General features: G+C 44.8%; 1 protein-coding gene across 3 annotated transcripts in view; it reads right to left on the bottom strand.

Annotated features, from left to right (window-relative positions):
* The window catches only part of LOC147603934 (S-adenosyl-L-methionine-dependent methyltransferases superfamily protein), a 141912-nt gene that overhangs the window by 23803 nt on the left and 90382 nt on the right, over nucleotides 1–27727 (bottom strand). For 2 of the 3 annotated variants that reach the window (XM_086796206.1, XM_086796207.1), the window contains exons 2-7: nucleotides 24764–24820; nucleotides 24570–24667; nucleotides 22632–22701; nucleotides 22469–22517; nucleotides 21036–21124; nucleotides 3025–3072 (exon numbers count right to left, since the gene is read on the bottom strand). In XM_086796206.1, the coding sequence (XP_086652332.1) occupies nucleotides 3025–3072; nucleotides 21036–21124; nucleotides 22469–22517; nucleotides 22632–22701; nucleotides 24570–24667; nucleotides 24764–24820 (411 nt within the window). The remainder of the gene's footprint in view (nucleotides 1–3024; nucleotides 3073–21035; nucleotides 21125–22468; nucleotides 22518–22631; nucleotides 22702–24569; nucleotides 24668–24763; nucleotides 24821–27727) is intronic. The other variant, XM_086796208.1, reaches the window with a different exon arrangement.

Below are 27727 nucleotides of genomic sequence, written 5' to 3'. Positions count from 1 at the left end.
ATCATACAAGCAAGGGTGGAAAAGTTCTTAGTGCCTGATTTTATGAGTTCCGTTGTTGGGGTTGCAAGACCCGACGATCAGTGCACCCTCTGACAGGTCCTTGACTCCCCCCCATGGCAGCGTTAGCTGTGGCGCGGGCAGCTGGACTCCCTTCCCTCCTCTCCCCTTGCAGGAGAACCTCCCTCGCAGGACAGGAGAACCTCCCTCGCAGGACAGGAGAACCTCCCCTCACAGGACAGCCTCAACACTTGATTCCTCTATTGGAGGGCTCCTCCTTTCTTCAGCGGGTGGAGTTCTCAGGCTTGCCAGGTCAGTGGTTCATTTGCTGCCACATAGGGCACTTGGCCCGTTCTTGCCCTTATCGGCGTTCACACCCCCGCTTGTCAGCCCTTTCACCCGGAGCTGGCACCCTTACTTCGCCATTGACCTCCTCCCCCTCCCTACCCTCCCCCATAGGTGCCTGCACCAACTGATGAAAGAGCTTCACCAGGTGTTCCCTTGCAGTTATCCTTCCAGGACCAGGGGTGGGAGAGACATGGTCATCACCGCAGGCATCACCATCGCAGATGTCGCTGCAGACATTGCAGTCATTAGAGGGACAGAAGCAGTCGCTGAGATCTCAGCTGCGGGTGAGACACCTGGGGCTTGAGGTTCCCCTGGCTACAGCTCCAAATCCCGCAGCTGAACTCCAGGAAACAGATGCCTCCACTTCGAGCAGGCCTAGGACCTATGCAGCACTCCCACCGACTCTTCCCTAGGCACCACTGCCCCAGTTAGTTCGGCACATAGGGAGCATACGGAGGTTTCAGCAGTTTGGGGGGGGGGGGGGGGGGGGGGGTTGTTCCGGTTCGCTTTCGATTTTATTCTATCGCAGTCTAGTAGAGAGGCTCCGCACTCAAGACGACACTCTTTCCCGGCATGAGACCCCTGTGGATCCTCAGACTGCCGGAGGATCCTTTCTTCAGCTGGATGCTAGCCCCCCTTTGTAGAGGCTGGGAGGCTGGTGTCAACACTCAGAATAGGCCCATAATGTGGCTTTCTACCTTTGTATTAGTAATGTAGCCTTCCTCCAAGAGTGGCCAGCCATGGAGGAAGCACCCCTCTGTGTTGTATTTCTTTTCCTGCTGAGCAATGTTTGTACTGTGTCCTCTAGATAGATCTTTTTTAACTAATAGAAGAATCTTTTTTTTTGGGTGGGGAGGGGGGGGGGGGGGGGGGGTGGAGAAAGAAAGAATAGTTCATGCAGGTGAATATGTGATCCTCAGTCATTTAAGCCATGAAAAGTGAGTAGAATCCATGAATGAGGAGATGAATGCCTTGAATAATATCTAATGAGTTTGAATGAAGGCAAGCAAGCTATTGGGTGCCAGTGGTCTATAAGGTTAAGCCTGTAAGCAGATACCACCAAGGCCATGCTAGAGGCAAAACGGTAAGCTGACATCCAATCCAATTGCCAAGATGGTAAGTCATCCATTCCACTTCGTACATGAAGATCTTCAACTAACAGGAAACAGCAGACTTTGGGTGTAAAATAGCAGCTGCATGACAAATAGGGAAAAAACTTAAAAGAGCTGCACTACTACTTGGAGATTAATTTGAGTGGGTTTTCTACAGATTTGGGCATCGTAAAGAGTAGTATGCAATCAATAAGCAGGAAAAGTATGGGCTGGCATCAAGCAAACCCATTCCATAGAACCGACAGCACCCCTTAACCTTGTAAGTGGTCAGGCCTGGATCTCACACCAGACAGCGGCCCATATGTGATCCTCAGTCATTTAAGCAGCAAAAGGCCATGAAAAGTGAGTAGAATCCATGAATGAGGAGATGAATGCCTTGAATAATATCTAATGAGTTTGAATGAAGGCAAGCAAGCTATTGGGTGCCAGTGGTCTATAAGGTTAAGCCTGTAAGCAGATACCACCAAGGCCATGCTAGAGGCAAAACGGTAAGCTGACATCCAATCCAATTGCCAAGATGGTAAGTCATCCATTCCACTTCGTACATGAAGATCTTCAACTAACAGGAAACAGCAGACTTTGGGTGTAAAATAGCAGCTGCATGACAAATAGGGAAAAAACTTAAAAGAGCTGCACTACTACTTGGAGATTAATTTGAGTGGGTTTTCTACAGATTTGGGCATCGTAAAGAGTAGTATGCAATCAATAAGCAGGAAAAGTATGGGCTGGCATCAAGCAAACCCATTCCATAGAACCGACAGCACCCCTTAACCTTGTAAGTGGTCAGGCCTGGATCTCACACCAGACAGCGGCCCATAACTTTGACAGTCAGGCAGCAGCAAGCAAGGCACCTGTAAAGACATAAGCTCATAGACTTCTCATTCCACCCTCCACCCCCAAACCTCTTTCCCTTTTCCACCACAGTAGGACCAGCCTCTAAGTTCCCATTTCAGCCTTCTTAGCTCCCTCTTGGAGTGTGCATGTTCAGCCATCTTTCGCAGAAAGTTTCAGAAGTGGATTATTGTCTTTTCTCCCATGCATTTGAGCTTGATTTGTATTGGTGAAAAGATTCTTCTTTTTTGTGAGATATATAATAGAACGACCAGTGGATGTAGGCTGGCAGTTATCAAAACCAGGTCCAGAGGTGAGGGAACTCTAGACCACCAGGCTACACGTCTGTGGACATGGAAAGATCCTTTCTATGTGTATGTTGAGTGGTTATGCCAAATGGTTCATTTCTCACACATTAACCCAATTTCTTTGGATGCTTGAACCATTATAAAAAGTCCTCATACTATAATTTGTATATTCCTAAAAGGTCTTTATTTTTAATAAAAGGCTGATGCTTGTCTTGAAATTCTCTTTCCAATGGCTTGTATTACATCCAAGCGCACACCAGCTTTGATAAAGGAAATACATTTGTTGTGATAAGATAAATTAATCTCTAATCCAAGGTAAAAGGATGATCAACAGTCAGATTGCCAAGACAGTGACAGGTCATTCCTGCATCCATTGATCCATACAAAAACACTTTTCACCTAAACAGAAAAGGCTGATTGATACTCACATCTCGAGTAGAAGTTTTATGTAAAGAATACACTGTTGACCTCGCAATCTGCACATGCGACAATATAAAATGAAACTTCCAAAGAAAATGAGCTTTTCTTTAGAGTGAGGGAAATAAAAAGAGAGCTAATATAGAAGTAAACTTGCAATGAAACTTCTCAACTTGCCAAGAAGCATTAGGGACTGTGAAAAGTGCACGATATGTTGGAGTTCTCCAATTCTTGATCAAGGATAACTATGTTGAGTACACTACTTATTCTTTAACGTGCACAAAAATAATCACACACACATACACACGCGCAGTGCGCACTATAGCAAAGAAATCTATACACATACATGGCTTAAGCTGACCTCACCTGTCACATGCACTCTGCACTCAGTGCATGGTGACAAGATGGCTCATCATCAGAAGTGCAGCAGTTGTACAGTTTTAGAACCCAATAGGATGATAATTGTCGTACGCCGTGACCCCATTGTACATCCTCAGTCCAGGATAAGTCAGGCACGAGCTACGTAGGTCATTCCTCAGCCTTAGTGGGTCAGTCAGTCAGTCAAGTCCCTTAACCCACTTGGAGAGAATCATTCATGCATGTAGAGTCAGTAGAAGCCTTAGGGTTTGCATCAGAAAGCACTCTGCATCTTGCATAATATGCATACATATGCCTGTGCATCATTTAGAACATCCCCAAAGCCTTAGGGAATTTACTGGGATTTATCTGGTATTTTTCCCATATTTATTAGTATTTATTTATCATTATTTGAATTATTGGGCATTTATAAATATTAACTTTATTAAATGACCAACCTCCAGTTAGTATAAATAGGCTTGCCTAGAGCCTCTTTTGCTCATTCAGTCTTCATTGTGCTAAGAGCTCTCCTCTCTCTTGCTTTCAGCCTAAGACTAATCCAGCCCTAGTGCCCATAAGCTTTCTTCTCCAGCCCCTTGAGATCCATAGCTTCAGCCCAGCCCTAGGTGCCTGTCCTCAGCCCTGAATTCAGCATCAGTTCATGCCCCAAATTCAGCATACCCTTCAGCTCAGTTCCACGCCAGAAATCAGTAGTTGGCAGCCTGCAGATACCTGCGTTTTGGTGCAGCCGTACAGCAGTCCATCTGCGTTTTGCTCCAGCCGTACAGCAGCAGCCCTGCAGTACTCTGTTGCTCATGCGTTTCAGTCCACAGCCCTCTCTAGACACCTGCGTTTCTGTCCACAGCAGATTCCAGCCCTGAAGCAACAGTCTACAGCAGTTTCCAGCCCTAAAACAGTTGTTTGCATCAGTGTCCAGCCTTCTCTGCATCATCAACACATTCAGCAGTCATCTGGTGAAGGTAACTCAGCATTCATATGTGTTTTCAGCATTCTAACAGTGTGTAGAACAGTCCACCTTCTTCTTCTTTGAGCCTCAGGTGTGCAGCCCTTCCTCATGCCCTTGGGAGGAGTGCATAGGCTCGAGATCAAGTCATTGAGGTGTTTCTACAGCAGTGTACAGATCAGCCGCTCTCCGATCCTCCGAGATCTTGCGTTTGGCTTATCTACAGTCCAAAGTCATTCTCTCTAAAGTAATAAAGCAAATACTATCTCGTTATCGGGATAGGGGGCCCTTCAGTGGGTAATTCGGGACCCAATCTGGTGTACAGTTCTCATCTATCTCTCTCTCATCTCTTTAAAGTTTGAAGTAAATGAAATGGATTGCTAAACTCACGAAACTCAGGATACAGAAGACGGTGTGAGCATATTGTGTGACAGGATCAACCAATACAAAGACTTCCGCTGCATATCACATTGGTATCAAATTCAGATAGTCCACACACACCGTATCCTAGCGTGGGGGCATCCTTGGATGGTTAGATTGCGTTCCGGCACGACCACCGACTTCAGCATCATGTCTACACGAGAGAGTACTCATCAGCCGGAAGACGTCTCCCCCGAAGGAGACCTTGCTCTTCCGCCTACAGCAGACACCATAGCTCTTCTAAGAGCTCAGAACCAGCTACTCATGGAGCGTCTCCAACTCTTGGAGGCAGCAGCAGCACGTCCTTCTACACCTCCAGCAGCACCCGACTACATCTCCCTCTTCTTTCAGATGGAACAACAAAGGAGAGAGGACGAGGCCCGAAGGAGAAGAGAAAAAGAAGAAAGACGGGACTATGAGGAAGCCCAACACAGGATCGACGAAGACCAGCGTCAGGCTGAACTCGCCGCTCGGGAACACCAACGTGAGCTTGATCAAGAACGTATGTTACTCGAACACCAACGGGAAAAGGAGGCCATACACTTGAGGTATCAGCAGCTCTCCTCAGTCTCCCCAGTCATAGGTGTCACCAGCCAGCATCCCGCAGCAGCAACCACCATCATTCGCAGTCAACCGAATTTCAGCAAGTATGATGGTAAGTGTGATCATTCTTCAGTTAATCAATTTGTTCATCAATTTAATGCTCATTTTCCATTAGCTAGGATCACAGACCCTCAAGACAAAGTCCACTTAGCGGCTCCCCATCTCACTGGTGAGGCAGTCACTTGGTGGCAGCATTGGTCTAGTATTCATACTGACCAGGCCACAGGTGTCACAGCCTTTGACTGGGACATCTTTGTCCATGACCTGAAGACCAGATTTCTCCCGCCCCAGTACATGACCGGTCTGAAAGACGAGTTCTATGGACTCAGGCAGAACGGTTCCCCAGTGCTTCAGTTTTCCGGTAAGGTTATTACTTTAGCACAGCAGTTAGGGTTATCTGAGCAGGCCAAGATGGAGCAATTCATTCGTGGATTGGACTCCAACATTCGGTTCACAATTCGTAACTTTGAACCAAGTACATATGACCGGGCTTTGACTCTCGCTCAGAATGAAGAAATGAAGCTCAACGGGGGCAAGCCCAAGCAGACATCTCAGTCCAGTACCAAACCCCAGCAGCAGCAATCAGCTGCACAGACAGGGAAAGGTAACGCATCTTCTAAAGATGCTAAGAAGGACAACAGTAATAGCTCCAGTTCAGGGGGTAAAAAGGATAAAGAACCTAAGAAAACCCCTGATGAAAAGGCTAAAGCAGGCATTACTGGAGGTTATCTTCCTCCAGAGGAGCAAAAGAAGTACCAGTCACAAAATAGATGTTTTTTCTGTCATATTATAGGACATGGTAAGAAGGATTGCCACAAATGGCAAGTGGCACAAGCTGCCAAAGCTCCTTCTGCCACAGTTGCCACAGCCTCCCCAGCTCCTCCAGCCCCGCCTACTACCTCAAATGCAGTTCAACTTTTACCTTCCATGCATCCTATACCATCCGTGGTATTTGATGCTAAGCAGGAGGGTGAGAGCGATGCTGCTCAGAAGAGCTTTATCCGAGCTTATGGCTCTGCCCAGGGCCGACAGTTTGTAGTCCTTTTCGATATGGGTAGTTCTGAAGACGCCATCTCTCCCCAGTTGGCTAATAAATTGAACTGCACTTTAGTCCCATATCATCTGGATGTGGACGGGTTTACACCTGGTCTTCGCACCCACATTTCCCAGAAGGCACAGCAATTTGCCTTTGAAGTTCAGAAGGCCTCATTTCAAAGAGATTTCATCGTCTCACCTTTGTTAGGGTGTGACATGATCTTAGGAATTCAGTGGTTCCGTCAGTATGAGCCTATTCCCAATTGGGGGCAGGACACTTTTACTATTTGTAAAGGTTTTCCTGAGCCTATCATGATTCGTGGGGATAGAAGCATTCTTGGCATCCCATTGATTTCACATCTCCAGGCCAGACGAGCTATCCGGAAGGGAGCAGAAGGAGCACTCCTTTATGTTCGTGCTCAAACAACCCCTCCCTCATTAGTAGCATCCCTTACATCCTCAGTCCCTCAGTTAGCAGACCTCCTATCCAGACACCAGGACATTATGCTTAGGGATGATCTCCCACCCAGTCTCCCACCCTCTCGCCTTGAGGACCATCACATTGATTTGGTCCCTGGATCAGACCCTCCTAGCAGGTTTCCCTATCGTCTTTCCAAGACTTTAGAGGGCGAGTTGGAAAAGCAGTTATCTGAGCTTCTCCGAGCCGGATTCATTCGGCCTTCTTCCTCCCCATTTGCTGCACCTATCCTATTTGTCCAAAAGAAGGACAAGTCTGCACGCCTTTGTATAGATTACAGGGCATTAAACAAACTCACTATCAAGAACAAGTTTCCTATGCCCAGGATAGAGTACATTTTGGAGCGTTTAGACGGTGCTAAATTTTTCACTAAGATCGACCTCAAGAGTGGTTACCATCAGGTCCGCATTTTTGAAGCTGACATTCCAAAAACAGCTTTCAGGACAGAGCGTGGTCACTACGAGTTCGTAGTCATGCCTTTTGGGCTTACAAATGCACCCGCAACGTTCAATAAGATGATGTCTAGGATTTTCGCAGTCCACATTGGGAAGTGTATTTTCATATTCCTTGATGACATACTAGTCTTCTCAGCCACTGCGGAGCAGCATGAGAAAGATGTGGAGAAAGTCTTGCAACTTTTGCGAGATAATCAGCTCTACATAAATGCCAAAAAGTCTATCTTTAGTGTTAAGGAAGTTCAGTATTTGGGCTGCATCATCGGTTCCGATGGGATTAGACTGGACCCCTCAAAGGTTCAAGAGATCTTAGATTGGGATATTCCTAAGACCGCCCAAGAAATCCGTTCATTCGTAGGTCTTTGTCAGGCCTATAGCACACATGTCCATCAGTTTTCCAACCTTGCAGCACCTCTTACCGACTTGCTCAAGGGGGTGAAGACTCGCAAGCAGAAAGTCTCAGTTACAGGTAAGGCACTTGATGCATTCCGTGCACTCCAGAAAGCTGCCTCAGAAGCACCTGTATTAAAGTTAGCATCATGGGACGAACCTTTCGAGGTCATCACCGATGCCAGCAATGTAGCCATAGGTGCAGTCCTCCAGCAGGACAATAGACCCGTGGCTTATTACAGCAGAAAGTTGGATGTTGCCGAAAAGAATTATTCGGTATATGACAAAGAGCTTTTGGGTGTGATCACAGCCCTCAAACATTGGAAGCCTTTTCTTTATGGACAGGCTTTCACAGTGAAAACAGACCACCAAGCACTTAAGTGGCTTCAGACTATGCCAAGTGCCCAGTGGAGTGATCGACAGGCCAGGTGGAGTCAAATCTTCCAACAGTTTGGAGGTATGATTGAATACATCCCTGGTAAGCATAACCCAGTAGCAGATGCTCTCAGTCGAAAGTCCAGCATCCAGGCAGTCCAAGAAGCTACAATTCTCGAAATCACGGGGAAGGACTTGGATAGTATGAAAGACCAATATGTCGACTCCCCTGAGTTTGGTACTCAGTATAGTTTGGCCCTCACTTCTGAGCCTGGCCACTATTCAGTACAGAACGGTTGGTTGTTCTACAAGAATCGTCTCTGTGTTACTCGAGAAAAGCGTTCCGCTCTTCTCCACGATGCCCATGACTCCTTAGTTGGAGGACATAGGGGTATCAACAGTACCCTCGAGAAATTAGAACGGTCCTTTTATTGGCCAAAGATGAGGCGTGATGTCTATGCACATGTACAAGCCTGTAAGATTTGTCAAAAAGTCAAGGTTCCCCATACAAAGAAGGCAGGTTTACTTCAACCTTTGCCTATCCCCGACGGACCTTTCATCGACATATCTATGGACTTTGTAGGGCCTCTACCAGCATCCACTGGATCCCGTAACACTCAGTGTTTTACCATTGTGGATCGCTTTAGTAAATTCTGCATGCTCATCCCATGCAAGCATACGGCCACAGCCGAGGACGTAGCCCGTCTGTTTCTCAAGCATTGGTATCCAATTTGTGGTTTGCCTAGCACCATAACATCAGACAGAGATTCCAAGTTTACCTCGCATTTCTGGAGGGCATTATTTGAAAACTTTGGAACTAAGTTGCAGTTGTCTAGTGCATTCCATCCCCAGACAGATGGCCAGACAGAAATTTATAATCAGTTGGCCTTTGATGTCCTCAAGTCATATTGTCATGACCAGCAGTCCAAATGGGAGCACTATCTTCCATTGGTCCAAGCTATCTTAAACGACACTCATTCATCCAGTGTCGGATAGACTCCATATGAAGCAGCCTTTGGTCGCCGTTTTTCTTCTCTTTTGACGAGAATGGTGTCTCCATCTTTAGAGGCTAATAAAACCACGGAAGCATTTTCCGAGAATATTGAGTCAGTTAAGGACCGCTTGACCAAAGCTCAGGAAGCATATAGCAGACAGGCAAATAAATCTAGACGAGATGTCCACTTCAAGGAAGGGGATTGGGTCTATTTGCGTATCATGAAGCAGAGATTGAAACAAGTGGGCAAACGTTGTCCCAAGCTTTCATTCCGTAGTTTTGGCCCTTTTCCAATCGTTAAGAAGATAAGTGATGTCTAAATGAAGTTAAAGTTGCCTGCCAGTTGGACAATGCATGATGTTTTCCATGTTTCTTGGCTAAAACCATATGTTGGTCCAGAAGTGTTTGATGTTTCAGATGAACAGCAGCCAGACGTGGTAGACGAGGCAGAAGTTATTGAGCCTGAGCAGATCCTTCTTCATCGATGGAAGCATGGTTCCGGTCGACGGATTCATCAGTTCTATACGAAGTTCCGAGATCGAGGCACCCACAAAGCCGTATGGCTCGACGAGGAGTTCTTCCAGGAGCACCCACAGTTATTGGCGGACTACTTGGAAGCCATGAACCTGCAGCCATGCTAATCAGGAGGGAATGTCACATGCACTCTGCACTCAGTGCATGGTGACAAGATGGCTCATCATCAAAAGTGCAGCAGTTGTACAGTTTTAGAACCCAATAGGATGATAATTGTCGTACGCCGTGACCCCATTGTACATCCTCAGTCCAGGATAAGTCAGGCACGAGCTACGTAGGTCATTCCTCAGCCTTAGTGGGTCAGTCAGTCAGTCAAGTCCCTTAACCCACTTGGAGAGAATCATTCATGCATGTAGAGTCAGTAGAAGCCTTAGGGTTTGCATCAGAAAGCACTCTGCATCTTGCATAATATGCATACATATGCCTGTGCATCATTTAGAACATCCCCAAAGCCTAAGGGAATTTACTGGGATTTATCTGGTATTTTTTCCATATTTATTAGTATTTATTTATCATTATTTGCATTATTGGGCATTTATAAATATTAACTTTATTAAATGACCAACCTCCAGTTAGTATAAATAGGCTCTCCTAGAGCCTCTTTTGCTCATTCAGTCTTCATTGTGCTAAGAGCTCTCCTCTCTCTTGCTTTCAGCCTAAGACTAATCCAGCCCTAGTGCCCATAAGCTTTCTTCTCCAGCCCCTTGAGATCCATAGCTTCAGCCCAGCCCTAGGTGCCTGTCCTCAGCCTCTTTCAGCCCTGAATTCAGCATCAGTTCATGCCCTAGATTCAGCATACCCTTCAGCTCAGTTCCACGCCAGAAATCAGTAGTTGGCAGCCTGCAGATACCTGCGTTTTGGTGCAGCCGTACAGCAGTCCATCTGCGTTTTGCTCCAGCCGTACAGCAGCAGCCCTGCAGTCCTCTGTTGCTCATGCGTTTCAGTCCACAGCCCTCTCTAGACACCTGCGTTTCTGTCCACAGCAGATTCCAGCCCTGAAGCAACAGTCTACAGCAGTTTCCAGCCCTGAAACAGTTGTTTGCATCAATGTCCAGCCTTCTCTGCATCATCAACACATTCAGCAGTCATCTGGTGAAGGTAACTCAGCATTCATATGTGTTTTCAGCATTCTAACAGTGTGTAGAACAGTCCACCTTCTTCTTCTTTGAGCCTCAGGTGTGCAGCCCTTCCTCATGCCCTTGGGAGGAGTGCATAGGCTCGAGATCAAGTCATTGAAGTGTTTCTACAGCAGTGTACAGATCAGCCGCTCTCCGATCCTCCAAGATCTTGCGTTTGGCTTATCTACAGTCCAAAGTCATTCTCTCTAAAGTAATAAAGCAAATACTATCTCGTTATCGGGATAGGGGGCCCTTCAGTGGGTAATTCGGGACCCAATCTGGTGTACAGTTCTCATCTATCTCTCTCTCATCTCTTTAAAGTTTGAAGTAAATGAAATGGATTGCTAAACTCACGAAACTCAGGATACAGAAGACGGTGTGAGCATATTGTGTGACAGGATCAACCAATACAAAGACTTCCGCTGCATATCACATCACCTGGGCAAGGCACTCATTCCAAGAGAAGAGGGCACACTGCTTTTATCTGTGGAGGACAAGGGTAGGTGTGAAGCCCCCTGGCTAATAGACCTTGCAATTAAGTATAAACAAATAGGAACACACAAGACTCAGGCCACTGCCCAACCATAGAGCCATTTAGGCTTACCTCTGAGCACAGGGGGATAGTAGCAGCACAGAAAAGGCTCCAGGTGCAAAGTCCTTGGCGTCCCATACCACGAGTACACACCCATTGGATGTAAGCACAGAGTAGTCTCAAGGCCTCAAGTCCAGGTTTGAGGAGCTCTCCCTAAAACTGACTTAAAAAAGTTTACTTATATAGGCCTCCTATAAACAAGGAGCCAAATATAGCACACGTCTCATAAAAGCTACTAACCCCCACTTAAGATGCCTTACCCCTACACTATGGTTAACCTAACCTGAAGGTCTTATCCTTGGGTAGCCTTGGGACGTAGCATACTCCTCCCCTGAAGAACCATTGATGTCCTCAACAATGAATATGGTGAAGCGAGTCTTCACACTACACATTGACTCCCATGTAGACTCGACCTCAGATCGTCCTTTCCATTTGATCAAGTACTCTAAATAGATGGTATGTCATGACCGTCTAGTACATTGATCCAGAACCAACTCGGGTTCCATTGGAACATACCTAGTCATGTCCTCGAGATTAGAGATCTCCTCCACTAGCACAATCTCATCACCTTCACCTGTGAAACACCGGGTGAATCTTGATCCCAAGAGGTAGTGCTAACTAGTAAGCCACATCACTAATCTTCTTTGTGATCAAAGAGGACTACAACATCAAGAAGATAACTTGTAATGCTTACCAATCCTCATTGTCTTAGAGTCCTTTGGGACTTTAAGATACACCCACATACCCTCTTGTAAAACTCCTGGGAATCATCGCTGGTTAGCATAATACCGAGAGCAATCCTAAGCACTCTTTACACTTTCCCTTCCAACTTTCAACATATCATGCATATCTTGCGAGAAATCCACTGCTGATTGCAACTGGACCCCCCGTAGTCCTAAGGCAATACGTGACCTCCGCTAATAACCATACATAAGCATAAATGGGCTAAAACCTACAGCCACATGCTTACTATTGTTATAAGCAAACTCAATCTGCGGAAGATACCTTTACTAGACTGTCTTCTCCATAGTTCGTTTCGTCTTCTCCATCTAACCATCCAACTCAAGATGATTTGAAGATGATATGCTCAAGCGTGTTTCCAATTTTGAAAGCACTCACTAACAGAATTGTGCGCTGAATTTGGGATCCTCGTCACTGACAATCTCCTCTGGCAGTCCATAGAGCTTATACAATTGCTTCACAAATAGCTAAGCCAACTCGTGGTCTTTACCGCGATGACTTGGTAGGGATAAATCTAGCCATCTTTGTACACTAGTCACAACGACCCAAATTGAATCATGACCCCTACTAGTCTTGGATAATCCAACTACAAAATCCATCAAGATACTTTGCCACTTGTTCTCAGGAATTTGCAAAGGATGCAATAACTCTCCAGCTCTGAGCCTTTTAGCTTTATTAAACTAGCAATACTGGGTACAACTCCACACATAATCCTCAACAAAGAATTTTATGCATGGCCAATAGAAATGCCGGCCAACCCAAGATTCTCTATATGCCTGGGTGCCCCACATTAGGTGCGTCATGGCACTCATGCAATATCAAAGCTTGGACGCTTAGATCACTGGACACACAAACCTTGCCAACCAAGGCCAAGATTCTCTATATGCCTGGGTGCCCCACATTAGGTGCGTAATGGCACTCATGCAATATCAAAGCTTGGACGCTTAGATCACTGGACACACAAACCTTGCCATCCTTGAACAGTAATCCACCTCTAGAGAATATCTTTCTCTCAGCAGGACTCATAAGAGTGTGTGAAACAGTTGGATCTCGAACCGAGCCAGATTCGACCAAAATGGGAATCATGTTGGTAATGCCCTTTCAAAGAGATAGAAGTCAGTCATTATGTCAACAAAAGAGATAGCATTGACCTTCGGGATCCTGCTAAGGGTATCAAGAACCCGATTGGTAGTTCCCTTATGGTAACGGATCTCAAAGTCAAACTCGTGCATGAGGCCAAAACATTAGGCTTGCCGATCTTTTAGGTCAGGTTGATCATAAATATAGTTCAACGAATGGGGATCCATCCAGACAACAAATCGAGACCCATACAAATAGTGTCTCCAAGTTTTCATTGCATTGATAATAGCCAGAAGCTCCTTTTCCTCAATTATTACCTCATCTATGCGTTTGAAAGCTTCTTCCTTTCAAAGGCTATGGGTCTTCCATTCTAGAACAATATAGCACCTATTGCATAATCACTGTCATCCGTTTCAACCACAAAAAGTTTACTAGGATCCACAATCTACAACATAGGTGCTCAAGTGACTGGCTCCTTCAGTGCTCTAAAACACCGATCTAGCTTGTCACTCCAAACCACTAGAGGACTTATCTTGCCTTTCTTGCTTCTCACCTCCTTTAAAAGCTGAGTCAAAGGGGTAGCAATCTTGGCATAAGCCTCGATGAACTTCTTGAAAAAGCTAATGAAACCAATAAATGATTTCAACTGCCTAATCGTCTGTGGAATTGGCCATTCGAGGACATTCTCAACCTTATCTGGATCAATCTTCATATCATCAACTTTGTTTACCTTGTTGGTAAAAGATTTATGGGATTTGGTTGACCAGTGGGTATTAGAATTTCCTTGCAAATTATAATTGAAGAGTTACCTTCCCTTGAATTTCAAAAGCTTCTTTGTCTTTTGGTTCTTCACCGCCTTCAAGCTTTGCAATTAATCTTGGCTCTGATACCACTATTGTCACCATTTTGGGCATCTCCAAAATTCATGTGTGTGAATGGCCTTTGTGAAGGCAGAAGGGGTGTTAGGGTTAGGGTTTGGAGAAGCTGCAAACAGGCGTAGAGGCCAACAGAGAGAGAACATGACTTCAGTGTATTCAGCTTGATAAAAAGTGAAGTACAATAGCCACATGATAGTGACCTAAAGAGATGTGTTCACATGTCCGGCCATAAAATGTGCCGGGTGGACCAAAACACCTATAAACTGAATATAAGTGAAACTAAGCTAAACTGGGGGAAAAAACCTCCACTAACTGAAGTAAAAAGTGCCCCAGTAATCTACTGATGATCACTAGCACTCCTCTCGGTGCGTACACAGCATAAAACCCAACAAACCCCCCTGGAGTGATATGTGATCACTGTACATCATCCACCAAAAGGAAACAAATTCAAAGCACTGCGGAATGCTTCGAATTTCGGACGTGGTAATGCCTTGGTGAAGATGTCTGCCACATTCTGATCTGTAGGACAGTAGATCAGACTGATATCTCTTGCCTGGAGTCTCTCCCGAACAAAATGATAGTGAATCTCAATGTGTTTCGTGCGAGCATGAAACACAGGATTCCTAGCCACAGCAATGGCACTCTGACTATCAGTATAGATAGGTGTATGCTCCTCCACTGAAATATCCATATCAGTCATGAGACGACGCAGCCAAACACACTCAACAGTAGTAGTGTAGGCTGCTCTGTACTCTGCCTCACAAGATGAAGTGGCCACTGTGGTCTGTTTCTTGCTTAGCCAAGAAATGCATGAAGAGCCAAGAAAGAAACAATTTCCACTAGTGGAATGTCTGGTATCAAAATCACCAGCCCAATTTGAATCACTGTAAGCGTATAACTGCATGTCAACCCCTTCAGGATAAAGCAATCCAAGAGACAAGGTACCCTGCAAATAACAGAATACACGCTTCACAGCTTGCCAATAAGACAACCGTGGGCTGTGCATGAATCTGCTCAACTGAGAGACTGCATACTGAATATCTGGCCTTGTATTACACAAGTAAATGAGGCACCCAACAGCCTGAGCATATGTAGTGGCATCAAATGAAATACTGTCATCTTGTAGTGACAGTTTCATCCCAGGCTCCATAGGAGTACTAATAGGTTTGCAATCCTGAAATTTAAACTTCTCCAGAAGTTTAGCAACATACCGTGATTGCAACAACCCAATGCCTCTGTTATCCTGCACAAACTGTATGCCCAAATAGTACTGTACAAGCCCCAAGTCAAACATGTCAAATGTCTGTTGCAGTATCTCCTTAAAAGCTGCAATTTTGTCATCATTTGATCCCATGAGCAAGAGATCATCCACATAAAGACTGATGACCAGCAGATCTGTCTCTTCTTTCTTTACATACAGAGTGGCTTCTGATGGACTGTTCACAAATCCCTGAGTGAGTAGGAAAGCATCTATTTTTGCATACCAAGCTCGTGGAGCTTGTTTCAAACCATACAAGGCCTTTTTCAGCCTACATACTTTCCCCTCATGACCATGTTCTGCAAATCCCATGGGCTGAAATACATAAACTTCCTCCTCGAGGTCCCCATGTAGGAACGCAGTCTTTATATCCAACTGGTGAACAACCCAACCACGATGTGCAGCCAATGCAATGACACACCTAAGTGTCGACATACGGGATGTAGGAGCAAATGTCTCCTCATAATCAATGCCCTTCTTCTGTGCATAGCCCTTTGCAACTAGACGGGCTTTGTACCTGTCAATGGATCCATCTGCATGTCTTTTCAACTTATAGACCCATTTAGTACCAATTGCTTTCTTGCCTTTGCGCAGATCAACCAAATCCCATGTTTGATTCCTTTTAATAGAATCAAGCTCATCCTGCATGGCTTTGTTCCAATGCACATTATCTCGTGCATCCACAAATGAATCAGGCCCATCATCATCCTGTAAACTGGCTGCCATAACCAGATTCAAATCCATGATGTGTGCATGCTCATTGGTCCGTGTCTCCCTACGAGTACCACCAGTAAGAGGACCCTCTAAATGGCTGTCCTGTAATGTCCTCAAATACCATCTAGGTATGTGTCTGACCTGTGGTGCCTGCTGCCCCATATTTGGTTCAGCTTCTGGCTCATTTTGCTGCTGAATTTCTGCACCACCTACATCATTTGCTGGCTGTCCTGTACCTTCATGAGTTGGATCACCAACTGTGGAATGAAACTCCATAGGTAGTAGACCTTCAAACACATCATTTTCAGCCTGATTTGCCTCATAACCAGCCATGGATATTTCTGATTTTTCATCAAAAATCACATCCCGACTAGTGAATATCTTCCTGGATAGTGGGTCATATAACCGGGAGCCCTTGCTCTCACGGCTATACCCAACAAAAATGCATTTTGTGGCTTTATCATCCAGCTTCCTCCTCAACTCTTTGGGTATGTGTGCATATGCAAGACACCCAAAGATACGAAAATGCGATACAGAAGGCTTGCGGCCATGCCAAGCCCCAAAAGGAGTAATGGATACCAATGCCTTTGAGGGACATCGATTCAAAATATGACAAGCACACATGACAACTTCCACCCAAAAGATATGTGGTAGCCTCTTTGCCTTTAGTATACATCTGGCCATCTCCATGAGTGACCGATTCTTCCTTTCTGCAACCCCATTCTGCTGTGGAGTGTAAGGAGTAGTATACTGATGTTTTATACCTCTACTCCCAAGAAAGGAATTCAGCATATGTGACATATATTCCCCCCCTCGGTCAGAACGGAGAGTCTTGACCTTGCATCCTGACTCTGTCTCAGCAAGTGCTACAAAGGCCAAAAATGCATCATATACCTGTGATTTCTGTGTCAAAGGATAGACCCAGCATATACGAGAGAAGTCATCAATAAATGTTGCAAAATAGAAGCAACCACCTAATGACTTCGTCTGCATGGGACCACAAAGATCACTGTGTATAAGCTGCAACTTTGCAGTTGCTCTTAGAGCCTGATCACGTGGAAAGGAAAACCTATGCATTTTTCCCAAAATACATCCTTCACAAATGTGATCTGGAGGCTTCTCCATGGGAGGTAGATCTGTAAACATGTTATGTCGCTGCATAAGCATAAGACTACCAAAATTGACATGCCCCATGCGAGCATGCCATAACTCCGCATCAACCATAGCTGGAGTAAGAGTGAATGCATTATAAGCAGACTGATCCACTGGCTGAAATGCATCCAACTGATAAAGTCCATGACATAATGTACCAGTAAGCATCAAGGTCAAGGCATTACCTTTGTCTCTGACCATGCATTTATCATCATCAAAGTGGACTTGCATACCACAATGTGCTAACGAAGAAATGGACAACAAATTCTTCTTTATCCCTGGTACATATAAGGCATCTGTAAGGCGGAGAATGGAGCCATCAATGGCTGTGAGCTGAATCTCCCCAATGCCACGAACTGGATATGAAGCATTGTTGGCACACTGAACAGTTTTGCCAACAAGGGCAGGGCCAACATGACTAAACAAATCCCTGCGAGATGTGATATGCTTTGAGGCACCACTATCAAAATACCAAGTACATGCATGCTCTGTCATACTGAGTGCCTGTGAAGATCAAGAGGCATCATAGCTGCATGTATAAAAACAGTAATCCCTGTCCTCAACAAAAGAAGCAGTCTCTGGAGGAGCTTTAGAAGCATCATTAACAGACATCCCAGCCTCCTTTGCCTTCTCTTTGGCAATCCTCTTCCTACATTCAGTGATGTAGTGACCTGGCTTCTTACAGTAATGACATTTGCCCTTCTTCTTGGGCTGTCCATCACCTTTCTTGGTATCCTGTGAAGAACCACCATCACCTGAATTTTGATTTGAACTCTTTGGCTGAGTTTTTCCTTTCCCCTTTTGACCTGTAGTAAATGCTTGTTCAGCATTTGTGTTCATATTCATATTCTTCCTCGTTTGCTCTTCTTGTAGCAAGAGAGCAACAAGTTCTTGATACTTGAGGGTTCAACGGCATTCCTCATGCTGAGGTTCAAAGAGGTATGAAAAGCCAAGTAAGATCTTGGCAAAGAGTGCAAGATGGTGGACACAAGCTGTGTCTCAGGAATAATCTCATCCACATTGATGAGTTGCTCTCTCAAATCCTGCAGCTTGTTTAAGTGGCTAGACACATCTCCTTCATTCATTTTCTGATTTTCCAGCTCTCTTTCAAAAATGAGATCCTAGCCTCATTACGAGCAGCATACATCTGCTCCAAAGTCACCCATGCATTCTGTGAAGAGCCAGCTGAACGAATATGAGGTATAATAGACCTCTGTACTGACAATGCAATGAGCCTATACCTGTTGTCCTCGTCCACGAGCACCCCCTTGGGGAGGAGTCTCTGGAGCCAATGGACCTGGACGTGGTTCATCACCACTAACAAATCCCAAAGACCTTTTGCCACAAGCACATTTTTCAGCATAAAACTCCACAAGGAGTAGTTCGTGCCGTCCAATTTGTCTTCTTTAGACAAATACGTGAATACATCACTCTGCTGTTGATTTGCCATTATGCCTACGCACAATGTTTGTACCTGTGTATCAAAAAACCCAATAGCAAGAACCCTGAAAACAACTGTACTCCACTGAATACAGTTCACCCAAATATGCCTGCACTCTCAATCCTCTGAATGTGCAGCTCAATGCACCAATGACTAAGTAGAGCAGCAAATGGCGTACACAATACCAAAATGCCCCAAAAATGCCCAAATTTACTGCACCCAAACTGTGCAAAAAACCTGTATAGTTCTTTGCTAGAAAATCTGCCTGTTGTGCCTGTAGATTTTCACAGAGAAAATAGTATTGCCCCAAAACAGAATATTTAATGCTTACCACAGATTGACTGAGCAGGTTGTGGTACATATGCAGGTACAGTCCACCAAAAAGAACACGTACTGTTGACTGTACTGTGCAGGTATAATCGACTTGTACTTTACAGGACTAAAGGCGACTGCAGTCTAATACTTTGCAGGTACAGTCCACCAAAAAGAACACGTACTGTTGACTGTACTGTGCAGGTACAATCGACTTGTACTTTACAGGACTGAAGGCGACTGCAGGCTAATACTTTGCAGGTACTGTGAAGGTACTGATGAGGCGGCGCTGCTGTCCAGGTACTGACAAGGCGGCGCTGACGTGTGCTGACTGGTACGGAAGGAAGGCGACGCCTGACAGGTACTGAAGTTGCACAGTGTAGAGCAAGGCGACCAGGTACAATATACGGGCAGGCAGGTATAGTACGGTGCTGCAGCAGTCGACTGAATACAGTCGACAGTCGACCAGCGCTGATAAGTACAGTCGACGCTGACTGTACGGAGCAGGTACAGAATGCACGACTCCTGCTGACGGCGGCGAACAGGTACGGCAGTTGCAGGCGAACAGTGTACGGTCGGCAGCTGTACGACTACTGCAGGCGGCGCACTGTGTACGGGCAGATTACGGGCAGTTTATGAAAGCGACTGTGTACAAGCAGGGCAATGGCAAGCCTTCAATGCTCTGATACCAAATGAAGGCAGAAGGGGTGTTAGGGTTAGGGTTTGGAGAAGCTGCAAACAGGCGTAGAGGCCAACAGAGAGAGAACACGACTTCAGTGTATTCAGCTTGATAAAAAGTGAAGTACAATAGCCACATAATAGTGACCTAAAGAGATGTGTTCACATGTCCGGCCATAAAATGTGCCGGGTGGACCAAAACACCTATAAACTGAATATAAGTGAAACTAAGCTAAACTGGGGGAAAAACCTCCACTAACTGAAGTAAAAAGTGCCCCAGTAATCTACTGATGATCACTAGCACTCCTCTGGGTGCATACACAGCATAAAACCCAACACTTTGGATGCCCAAAAGATCAAGAATGTACAAGCTTTTGGAATGGGGGATTATCCAGTATAGAGGACTAAGTGTTTGTAGCATGGTCCAGGCAATCGAGACGGTTTCTTGGACACAGAAACAGGCTTTGGAGCTCAACTGTCAAGTGGAAAGTATGTATGGCGAACTCTTGAGGATTTGGGAGAGAGCGAGCAATGAAACAGGTTTTTACATGGTACTTACATGTCTTTCTCATGTGCTGAAACACACAGAAATCACCTCCTAAATTTTAGCAAAAGTTACCTTTTTTAGGCAAATCTCCGACGGAATTTCAGTTCACGTCATTACCTTCGGAATTCGACAAAGATCGAGTATTGCCAAAGCGAAATTGTGAAATAAGCTATCATCCGGGATATTTCTAGAGCTGAAGATTGTGGAATTTTTACCTTCGGATTTGGGTCATGTGGAAGATACGAGAATAAAAGTGCGACAAGTGTCCTCACACTTCTCAATTCAACTCTACACATGGCATTGTAGCATTTTCTCGAGCAAGATAGGGCAAGTGGCCAGTGTGAATGCCCAATATCCTAAGGGGATATAAAAAGTGGGTGAAACATTCTCCCTATCCTGCATTCTTGCTTAATGAACTAGACTAGCAGGTAAAATTACTTTTAAGGCCCAATTTGGTCCTGAGCACCTCAACCAGCAGCTAGGGGCTTTTTTTGGGATAACTAAGGCCTTCCACTCTCAGTCCGTGCATTCTCAGCCCTGACAATTAGCAACAGCACTCTCCAACTAAGGCCCGATTGGTCAGCAGCTAGGGGACTTTTCTGGGGAAAAGGGCGGCCTTCCACTCTCAGTCCATGCATTCTCAGCCCTGCCAATCAGCAACAGCACTCTCCAATAGGCAACTTTTTCTCTAATATATACATCACCCTCTAGGGTATGTGGTGCATCTTCAAGAATTGCACCAAGTCTTGTATTGTTCTCTCCATTGTCTCTTGAGAATAGCGTTCCAATAGCAAACATGTGTGTATTTTGTCGAGTTTTCTATGTGTAGCTTGCTTTTTCATGTAAGGGCACATGCTCCTTGATTTGACTATGTTATTGATTGACATAAATGGGGTGTTATCAAACCTGGCATGCAGAAGAAAGAAACACCATATCAGCACCCTTTTTTCTTGTGCCAAATGGAGGATTCATTACAACAGTATCCACTTTCAACCCTGTATTAGTCACCATTCACTAGATCAAATTGTTGCAGAGAGAAATCATCTTCTATTTTCAAAAACAAACATGAAATTTTGAACAGAGCATAAAGAATTCAAAATATGGATACAAATGATATAATTGAGAGGAATGAATGCACAATGTGCACAAATTGAGGGTTTGAAGGTTAACAACCCTCCCTAGAAGAAAATGTTCCAGCCCAAGGACTAGAACTAAGCTCAACCCCAGTGCAATGTCATCCTTTATTTGATGGTTATTGTGGTGGAAGATATACATTTTGCATAGGACCATCTCCCCTTTTTTAAGACTGTCCCCTTTTTTAAGACTATCCCTTTCTAGGCTCACTAATCCATTTTGTGGATAACTCCGTCAAACTTGGCCAAACCTAGCCACACCATTGGCCAAGGGGTAGGTTGTGGATACTTTAGCTCTCGGGAAGTATATCCAGCCAAGGAGTCACTCGTCCCTTGTCTTCTAAGCCATAACCTCTGCGCCGAGTGAGGACGGTGACGGATGAGCTAGCCCACCCACATAAGGAAGTTGCATTTGCGGCTCAAAGGCAAGACCCAATGACACATGCTTTCGCGAGGCTAAGGTAAGCGCTTGACTTCAACATATTTGGTGCTTCTTCCGGGGGACTAGTCACTAACGTAGGGTAAATATTGCACCATGTGTGGACTGTTATGAGATAACGGTCCAATTTAGCATGTAGCCTACTTGGCAGTGTTCCAAATCAAATCCAATCCGTCTCTAAACCATCTGGCCTCCTAGGCACCTTCCCATGTCAATACAGGGATGTTAGGTGTCCAGGCTGCTCAACCACGGCTACTACTCATAATGGGGGCCGTACAAACATAAGCTAGGCAATCCCTCGCAAATACAATATGAGGGTGGAGCATTGATATCCAACAGCCTTCAGAGCCTATATGCACAATCACATCACACTCTTGCACAGAAATGGTGGTGGATGTGCTTTCAAGTTGGAGACGGAACAAATCTACAATCATCCCTCTTTGATATAAGAGACTTCAAGAAACGGCTTTCATGTAATGTTCCACCACCGTGCTTTGAAGTCCACTTAGTTTCTCAAAAGCGTGCTTGTATGAGGATTTCCACCAACTACTGATTTTAGGGGCTCAAAAAAATTACACAATCGAACACCTTGACAGAACCCCATAAAATAAATATATTTTCAAAATGCACCCATGCTTGAGGCATGTTCGAAGGGCTTAAGCCATGATTCTTTTTTCATAAACGGGTAGCACAAACTAACCAAGCAAAAGATAGTATTCTATCCATCCAAAGGTCGCTAAGCATAGAGAACACATTATATTACGTACCTTTAAGGTTACATTCTGCAACATTCCCTTGTATCAAATCCATATTTACCTATCACACCTTAGACAAAATCAATTGAAAAGCCTTCTAAGCTTAAGCATTTATATGTCTTTACAATGCTGGTGTAGAAGACCTTGCTGGAATAATTTGTGAAAGATCAAATACCTCAAGTTCGATAGAATTTTCTATCGCAATATCCAAAGCTTCAATATCAATGTCAATTCCAATCACGTGACTGCAATTATTGAAAAAGTATGACATTTACGCAAAGAGAAAATGGAATTGTAAATTGTAAACAAACAATCTGTTTACAATCTACTAAAAACACAGTACTTAGGTTTCAGTAGCTATGAATTAATGCTTTTAAGATCAGACAATAGCAACTACCTCACTTTCCTGATGTGAGCTGTTCAATGTAGAAAAAGCAAGGAAAATGGGACAGAAAACAGTAGGGGACGGAAAAAATGGGTAAAGAAGGGTAGACTATGTAAATTACAACTAATCCGTCTTAAAAGGCATCCCTAAAAACAGGTGCTGTATGTTGAGAGCTATAAGCTGCCGATCCCCCCTGCATCTCCCGCTTTCAGCCCCCCTCTCCTTCGTGTATCAGCCCCCACTACTTCCCAACCTGCTCTTGCCCGTCTCTCTCATCCCCCCCCACCACCCACACCCCGCACCGAACCACCACCCCCCCCCCCCCCCCCCCGCGCCCCCCGTCCGGCCCTTCCCTGGGCTCTTGCGATGCCCACCATCTCTTAGGTCCACAGCAGCTCTCACCCCTCCTCTGTAATTCCTCCCTCCTTCGTTTCCTCCCCCACGCCTCCCATTTCACCTCCCTTTGCATGCTCAGCTTCCCCCTAGTTTTTTTTTCCCAAAACAGTTACCAAGCAAAACAGTTCTATTAATCCACTTTAATAGGATTGCTTCATGCTCACTAAAATAAAGGTATAAAGAAGGCCTTGCTGTGCGTCACACAATCATACCAGTTGCATGTTACACTCTGATTCCAATGGTAAATGCTAAACAGAAGCGCACTATATTGATGTTGTTAATTAAGATGTGCAAAACTGAAAATGCAGAGAGAGAGAGATTTGTGTTTCAACCTAACCTCCTACATAGGCATTAATTCAATGAATAATTATGAATGTTTACAATTATTGTTCTAATTGGGACTCTTGAAAGATGTGCAGTAAGTTACCAATGCATGACACTGACTAACTTGCAAGTTGCTGCTCTCTAAGAGAGAGCACTCTTGAAGTGCTCCTTGCTTCATAAGTTTCCTCCCAACCTGTCTTGGAGAATCCATTGCTCTTAAGTGCTGTAAATTGCTGTTCCAAGCTCCCTTTTGCTAACTTGGACTTGTGAAATTGCTGGTCCAGCACTCAAGCTTGATTAAAACCAATGCTGAATGCTGAGTTTTAACCTTTGCCTACTCATAACTGCTCCAGTCGGCCAGCCTTTTGCAGGCCCAAAAGAATGTCCATAAAATTCATTGAATTTGTTCATGTTAGGCTAACGTGTCCACCTTTGGATGCTTGGCCTAAGCACCTTTGGGCACCTGTGTGGACTGGTTAGCAGCTTCAAAACCTACCCCAAACTAATTAGCATGTCTACGTGGCACCCAACTATGGTTTCCATATGACAATAGGTGTGATTGATGACAATGGGTTTTTCTTTTTCTTTCTTTCTTTCTTTTCCTTTTTTTTTTTCGGGGGGGGGGGGGGGGGGGGGGGGGGGGGGGGGGGCGCAAGGGAAGAAAAAAGAAGAGGAAACTTTTGTTAACCTCCATACATGAATCAAAGGGCTTGCAAGATCACAACTATTAAGTCAATGTCTTAAGTATTAAAATAGCTTATTTCTTCCCTTAAAACAAAAAGATAAAACTAAGAATTGAAATAGGCTCAACAGATGATATTTTTTAAATGAGAAGATACAGGAGGAGGGCATGGTGGTTTTGAAGCAAAGGGGTCTACGGAAGACCCCAAGGGCCTATGAGATCAAAAGTAATACAATGGTACCATGGATATACTGAGCCATGGAAAACTGAAAGAAAAAATAAAATGAAAACATGTGATCAACAGATAGAAAGAGAGAGAGAGAGACTCTGCTGATAATAATGATGCTGCCACACCCAAACTCCCACAACCACAGCCAAGATCAGCTACCACTTTGCCATGGATATCATGAAAGGAGTTGTCAGCCTGCAAGAATCTACTAATCAGTCTTTCCATCCCAAGGACACTCCTAGACAAACTCAACTCTGATTTTTAAAAAGCCCAGAATAAGCATTCTTTTACCATATACAACATCCTTGATGCAATGTGGGCACCAGTCGAATACTGCTCAAGGTCAATCTGAAAGCAGAAACTAAACTTTGAGAAAGAGGACCAACTGAAAAATAAAATGTATTTGAACAGTGAAACTAATTGAAACCTCGTTTGAGCAATCTCAAGAAAGGTGTAAAAACAATATCAAAAACAGATTCAATTACGAACACCATCGCCCCATGCCCTTCAGCTCGGAGCACGAGTTCAAACCCCAACATCTAATACAATTACTACACTCAAATAAAAAAAGAGTCACCAACTAATAGCAACGATACAGATTTATAGATTTATGATGATTACATGAGTAGGTATTTATTTAATCTGGAGCTCCAACGTAGAAATGAAACAGTTAGCTAACATATACGAGTCCACCTCAAATGATCATGTCTGCCTCAACTATTTCTTGAAACATGTACATGCCATGTTCCACTAACAATTTAAGTCTCCAGCATCCATTGTACCCATCCCATAGCAACATGACAAGTTACTACTACTACCGTTGCTGCTGCTAAAAGTCCTAGAGCCATACACTAGGGCTCGATAGGAAAACCCACTACCCCTATACGTGCCCTTGGCTCTATCGGTAACCTTGCTGTCATGGAATTGTTAATTAACTCTTCAATCACTTGACTCTAACCAAGAGAAAGAAGACTTCTTGTTGTTGATGGAGAGCTCATTTTGCTACCACAATGTTTACACATTACTTACATGATCTGAAACCGGCCTCTGGTAGAAACCAAAGTGCGGTAGACTAGCAGTCACCCAATCCAATTGTAGTCCAGCTAATAAACAAATAAACAGGAGCTAGAGTGCTCCAAAACAAGAAGAGAATGACACCTGTTGGCCCCAAAGCTTGGCGCCCCTTTCGGTATCCTTTCGGTATTTCTTTATTCAATTTCAATGGAAAAGTTTTAGATGATTACAACATGGCCATTCATGGCTCGTATGTCTACAAGTCCAATCTTCCAATCCTCAAGACCTCTTAGCATAGAGGTTACACAACCTTGTGTCCCAAGAACACCACACTGTTATCTCCTCTAATCTGCTAAGTCTGTACATCCATCAGGCCTTGAATATGCATCTAACTGAACCATGCACATAGCCATAAACTCAGCCATGAAAACAGTCCACAAACTCATCCAAAACAGCCCACAATCTTGTCCTGTTTCCACCCTCTGAACTGCCAAACCCTTCCTCTCACAAAAGGCCAAAGAGAACCACTCTAGAACAGTCTTGAGCCAGTGAAAAGAGAGACTCCATAAGACATCACTTGCAGTCCCACTTGCTCACAAAGAGAGAGAGAAACTTAAAGTCTTTATGTCGCTTTTCACAAGAGAGAAAAGACACGAGGAAAAACCCCATACTGTCCTGTCCTCTTGTCTTGCAGCCGGGAGAGAGAGAAAACCACTAAGAGAACCTGTAGGCGCTTGTATGCTCTGCAGCCAGCAGCCAACCAGTCTTCCAGGAGCTAAAGAGGGAGAGAGAGAGAGAGAGCAATAGGCCTGTGTCTTTGCCCTGTAGCGCCGCATAACACCCTCTGTTCTCTGCAGCACAGCCCAACAGTACCTCTGTACTCTGTAGCACAGCCCGGCTGTATCTCCTTCCAAGAAGCGGTTCGTGACCAGCAGCGTGGAGCTCCTCCTGACTGTTTTTCCAGCCTCCAGTCAACGCTGCCTGCCTACAGTCTCTCCAAAAGCAAGCATGAGAGAGGCGCAACCCTGCAGCCTTGCCTATATGCGTTTTTTTTCAGAAATTCCTCTTCAAACCTGCGCTAAGCCTCACTTTTCCCAAAAAGCAAGTCATAGAAAGAGAGAGGGAGGCGTGTACTCCAAAAGTAGAGTAGCCCCCCCCCCCCCCCCCCCCCCCCCACCCCCCCCCCCCCCAAAATTATCCTAGAAAGTAAGGTTGATTAGGGTTTTCAGCAAAAAGACAAAAAATTACAACAAAAATAAGAGCTGTTTTGCTGAATTTCAGTCATTGGGAGTGTGTGGGAGAGTGAACACCACTTAGAAACACTCTTGGAAGCTTGGAAAACACACTAGCAAGCTTAGATATGGAATTGGGAAGGAGAAAGTCTACTTCCAGAGAGAGGGAAGAGAGAGATGGTGAGTTGTCCACTCTAGGTGTCAAGTAGAGAGGACAAGTGCCTTGTGGTGCAAGCTAGAACGGACACATGGCTAGTTGCTCCCTTTGTACAAGGGGGATAAGGTCTGGGCGGTGGGTATTGGGTTTTGTCCACCTTGGGACATCAGTGTGTGCGAACACAGGGCTGGTCATAACTTATAAGTGAGTTTTGGTCGCCCAAAACTTAATGAAGTGTATACACACTAACTGCTAATTCCTAAGGCTAGGTTTTTACCAATACTTACCACCTGTCACATGCCACATAACCATGTCAGCAGACAGTTTCACACACCCGGTTCACGGGAGGACATCCCCTTACCCGAAACTCACATTGGTCACGCAAGCATGAAAACAGCATACAATTTCAATTGCAAGCAAGCACATAAAGATATTATGCAATGCAGCATTGGTATGGACAATCCCTGTTCATGAGACCATACCAAAATAGACGTGCTTCAAGCAAGTACACGAGGTACCAGACCCAATGGAACACCAATCCTCCAGGCATTTCCGGGCATGTAAACATAGGCACAAGTCCCAACGGAAAGCCAAGTCCACAGCATCACATGGGTGGCATCACTCCCCAGCGTATGCAATTGCCATGGACGCCAGTCCAATGTACATACATAATGAGAAAGCATGGGTAGACCAATTGGGTGGCCAAATGGTGACATCCCCCCCGGCTTCTAAACAGTTGTCCGCAACTGAAAAACATCCAAATACATCTGAAGCAAATGAGGTCAATCTCTAAAGAACTCTTCATCTACCCATTAGCATCAATGGGAAGATAGTTCTTGAAATTCACAAGGT

The sequence above is a fragment of the Cibotium barometz genome, chromosome 63 (assembly GCF_041138505.1).
Source record: "Cibotium barometz isolate CiBa-2024 chromosome 63, ASM4113850v1, whole genome shotgun sequence".
Taxonomy (NCBI): Eukaryota; Viridiplantae; Streptophyta; class Polypodiopsida; order Cyatheales; family Cibotiaceae; genus Cibotium; species Cibotium barometz.
This window is presented reverse-complemented; position numbering and strand designations above follow the sequence as displayed.